The 5,108-nt window shown below is 33.0% G+C and overlaps 1 protein-coding gene across 1 annotated transcript; it reads right to left on the bottom strand.

Annotated features, from left to right (window-relative positions):
* Nucleotides 1-4,347: 4,347 nt before the first annotated feature.
* Nucleotides 4,348-5,108, bottom strand: LOC137726939 (protein S40-1-like). Its single transcript, XM_068465892.1, has one exon. It carries the CDS (start codon nt 4,985-4,987, stop codon nt 4,559-4,561), a length of 429 nt encoding a protein of 142 aa, XP_068321993.1. The 5' UTR covers nt 4,988-5,108; the 3' UTR covers nt 4,348-4,558.

The following is a 5,108-nucleotide window of genomic DNA, read 5'->3' as shown; positions in this document are numbered from 1 at the left end:
TATTTTTTTTCTCTCTTCCCTTTCATCTTTTTATTCTTTTCTCTCTTCCTACTTATATTTGTATTATATTTTATGATGATCAAATTACCAAATTATCCTTGCATGATTTGATATATTATTTTAGGCTTGTTTTGAATTTTTTTTGGTTGAGGGGCACTTTGGTCCAGTTAATTTTGTCGAAGCCGGCGACATCAAATCCCACTGTTCACTGCCTCTGGCTTTATATGTAGGTAATAATAATAATAAATAGATTGATACTTGCAGGTTTTGATTTAAGTATTCAAGTCATCGAGTCAAATTTTTGACTTATTTTTTTTTCCTCATGAAAGATGCGAGCATCTGCCGAATTTGCTTAACTTTTTCTGCCTACTATTTTTATTACAGGTGGTGATATTGCTACCTGCATTAGAGGATTCAAGATTTGAATATTGGATGGTCTCAATGTTAACTGTCTAAAATTTATATATACAAAGACATAATGCAAGAAGCTCACAAAAAATTCAGTTTAGTTATTGAGATATTTTTCTTTCTAAAAAAATAGACAATTGGTGACGAGTCACGGTTATTCACCTATTTCGGGCCTAGAGAAGTTATGGGGAATTTCACCATGCTCATGACCTATTTATTGAGATATTCTGTTGAACACTTGAGGAGTGATTTTGAGATAATTTGTTGAGTGTTGCTCATGCAACCTATCAAGATATGTCTGGCACATATTACATCAAACACTTGGTAGGTACAAAGGGACCGTAAAAAATATTCAGATGATCATCGAAAGACCTTCAAGTGTATATTTTTTAAACTCGGGGTGGTCCTGGATTATCTACATACTTTTTCGTTTTTTACATATTTCTCATTAATTTCTGTTATTTGATATTCTTCGCTCGTATGATTTGGTGATAAAATTTTTTTAAAATGTGGAAAAGATAAATGACATGTTCGAATAGCATCTCCCTATTTTTAAATCTAAAATTCCTTGTTCTGGACTCTTATGAAATTTGTCGGTTTTCGAAGTTTGGAAGCCATGACGCTTGAAGGAACAAAATCCACACGCAACGAACTCCACACATAATATAGTTTTCTTCATTGGAAAAGCAAGCTCCGACAGCCATACGAGTAATAGTTAAATACAACGAGGCGTATCTTATTTTAAATATTTACGGTATCTGGTTTTTTAATTTAGTTTTCAGAATTGGTGACTCTGATGTGATCTACGTCATTGGTTCATGAGTTGACACTGTCTTGTTTTTTCTGACATGAGGATCACAACCATACACGTGTCTCTGATTTTAAAGATGCACGCTTGGCCACGGGGTCGTTCCTCTGTTTCTGTTTAGATTTCTTCATTCAGTATTGTTGATCGGGTTCTCATCATCAATAATACGTGTTTCTTTTTAAATGAGATCACACAATTGTAAAGCGCATTCCACTTATCAATAACATATGCTATTTTTAGTTTATTTGGCAACGATAATAACCTAAATCGTGCATGAGAATCAAGTTGATAATGATAATTTATGTTTTTGCAATCCATATAAAAAAGAGTAAAATATTAGTTTACGCGACATCTTAACGGTCATTTTTATCTATTGAGAAGTAACAATATACAAATACTATTCGATATATATAGTAATTTGTCACACTCTCTTATGGTACTCTTATTATGAGCATAAAAATAGTTAATTTGAGATGTTAGAAACTAAACTGAAAGTGCGAAAATCGTTACTCTATCTCAGGTCTTTGAGACTCTAACTATAATTGGATTATTCATGTTTTTGCAATCCACATGTTAGAGAGCTTAGAATCAATTCAAGCGACTTATCTTAACTCTCTTCTTATTTAGATTTAAAAAAAAAAAAAACACTACACAAATAGTACTATTCAATATTATATAGCAATTGTCACACTGTTAGTTAGATATTGCTAATTAACACAAGTCGCGCAGGAGACGTGAATTGATAACGTTCATTTATGTTTTTGCAATCCATATAACAGAGAGTTTAAGATCAGTTTACACGACATCTTAACGCTTCACTTTTTTTCATAGAGAAATAACATCACACAAATATTATTGGATATATGTACTATTATTGTATTCTCAATAAAAGGCTATAAGATGATTAATTTGAAGTTTTAAAATTGAGAGAGCCAAAATCGTTACTTTATGCATATTAGATCGTTGAGACTCGTAGTATAGTGTGGCAGAAAATAATCATTTTAATATGATAGCGACCAAATAATAAAACAACACGGTGGGATACTGTTCTTTAGAGGTATGGACTGCGGGGGGGTCCTATAGGTGGGGAACAAGCTGAGAACAAACACTGTGATGACCATGGTGGGGGTGTTGCTCTACTTTTATGTTAGATTTTTTAGGTTTTGTGGAACTTGGCTGAACCAGGGGGGCCACTGCCCCCCAATGAAAAATGTGGTACTAAAATTGATTCTTAAAAGTGGCTTCACTCACATGATCATGATCAGAAGCTCCACTATGTGAGAAAAGTTAAATAAATACAAATTGGATTATTAAGTAGTAAAAGAATTACGGTATATGCATGTGAACAAATGTGAAAGGGTCTGAAAATATTACCTGTTGAGAATAAATTTACAAGATAATTTGTGTACTTAATACATTTACTAAATAGCTTTATCATTTAACAGTTATACATGATAATTTATTTTTCTAATTATATACTAGCATTTGTCTACATATTTTATGTGTATGGACACATTTTTTTGAAAATGAGGAGAGAGGGAAAGAGAGAATGTGGGGGGAGTGGAGGTTTTTTTTTTTTTTTTTTTATAATTTTTGAATTTTAATATTGGAGATATTTTAACATCATCTGTAGGTGAGGCTTCAATAAAAAAAAGTAAATTTTGGACCTGTGAAATTACATTATTGCCTATTATTTTTTTTATGTGATAGAAGACCAAGTTATCTTTTTACCATCTTTTGGCTGACAAAGATGATTTCATTAATTGGCAGAGATTATTAAATAATGAATGCCGGTCCCATCAAAATTACCAATGTGAAGGAAAAAGTAGAAGATAAATTTTTTTGATGGATTATGTGAATAATAATGTGATTTAAGGGCCATGTCTTTTGTTTTTGGATAGTACCATTCACATTCTCTTTTTCATTTTTATACACTCTGATTAATTTTTGTCTATTAATAATTTTCAATTTATTCATTCTAACGGCTAAAAATTAAAAAAAAAATCTAAAAAGTAAAAGATAGATACGTAGATAACCAAAATATCTAAAAAGTAAAAGATAGATATATCCCAACCCCCCCCCCCCCTCTCTCTTTTCCCATGGGGTGTTTTTCAATTTTGTTTTTTTTTTTCTTTCTCTACTAAAATGCAATGACTATGCATGACTTCTTGTTATTGGTATGAAAAATCCCTCTTTCTAAGTTTTTCACTTTTTTTTTTCCTACTAAAATGCAATGACTATGACTTCTTGTTATTGGTAAGAAAAATCCCTCTATCTAGACATATATCCACTTGAGTGACTAGATAACACGTGTTCAAGTCATGGTGTTATTTTCATTGTGAAGGCAATGACTGACTTTAACCTTTGTAGCGCGCTTTTATAATGTGTATTTTAATTAGTCAATTGTGTTAACAAATTATAGGATGGGAATAAGTCAATCACTCTGTTCACATTTTTTTAAGGAAAACTAATGAAAATAGTTTGAAAATTTTGAGTTTTAACGATAAAAACAAAATTAAGGGTAAAGTGAATAGTAACATAATTGACTTTTTAGTGTGTAAACGTGATTTTTCCTTAAATGAACAATACCATGAGTTTTTCGTTAAGGTTTCATTTTTTTTATACAAACGATTATTGTAGATGAAAATCACACACGGCGAAGCCACTAAGAGATCATAGGGGTTCGTGTCCATTCTGACTACGGTGCGACATGAGGAAGAAGGTTGATTATTCCTCGTGAATATTGTACAAACTCGACCATTTCACAGTATTGTTTAATTGTTTCGAATATCAGCACACACTTTAGAATATGATCACATACCTTTCAGCTGCCGGAATTTGTCGCATACAGTGTTAGTCATACGAGTTTATAAGACTTTGGCTCGTTAGAATGCCAAGAAATACTCAAATTTAATCACATTTCCAAATAAAAAAGAAGGTAAACACAAACTAATTAAGAAAGAACAAACCCAGGACTCATCGTAACAATAACGGAATTTTTGGTTTACGGAGACTCTACAGAAAATGAGAAAAACACACTTGTTTTAGTTTTTCACACACTCTTGTTTGATAATGTTTATTATTCGTTTGATTTAATCAATCTGACAACTAGAAATATAAAAAATACGTGTCAAAAACTTAAAAGAGCGAAATCATATAACCAATTGACCTAACCAATATGGACAAAAGAAAATGAAAATAAAAAACATTAATTGAAAGGACCAAATAAATTAACATTTATTGACAGGGGAAGAAACAATTTCAATTTGCTCTCCCTCTTTTTTTTTTCCTTCGTATTTTTCCCATCTAAATAAAAGTAAAAATAAATAATAACTGTTAATTCTAAGCTTCCAAGAAACCAGTCATTCTGAGAATCGAATTCCGGACTCGACTCAAATCCCTTCCTTTAAGCGTCCGCCCGTTTCCTGTGCACAGGGAGAACGCCATCTTCCCGGCAATTCGCCGGCGCACGATCAGATGCGGCGGCACCATTTCTCCCCCGTCCCACTCCTCCTCCTTGTAGTAGTCTCCGTCGCTGTCGTCCTCGGAGCCGCTGAACATGTTGTTGGGGATTTTCACCGGCACAGACTTGATAATATTATTGTTGCTGTCGTTGTTGTTAATCTTCCCCATTTTCTTCTTCTTCGAGAAATTCGACTTGTCGTTTTGATGGTGACGCCGGAAATCCAAGCAGGTCTCGAAGTCGAGATTATCCACGGAGAAGATGACCTCAGATTCTTGAAACTCGTAGTCGGCCATGGCTAGATTCATAGAGCTAGAGCTGAAAGGAGGATTAACAATATTTGAGAATTTGATTGCAACGAAATATAAATGGAAGTTGGGTTTATGAGAAGCTTGGATTTTCGCAGGGTTTATATAGAGAGAGGAAGAG

Source organism: Pyrus communis, chromosome 2, assembly GCF_963583255.1.
Source record: "Pyrus communis chromosome 2, drPyrComm1.1, whole genome shotgun sequence".
In the NCBI taxonomy this organism is placed as follows: domain Eukaryota; kingdom Viridiplantae; phylum Streptophyta; class Magnoliopsida; order Rosales; family Rosaceae; genus Pyrus; species Pyrus communis.
Note: the sequence above shows the minus strand (reverse complement) of the source record. Positions and strands in the feature narration are given on the sequence as shown.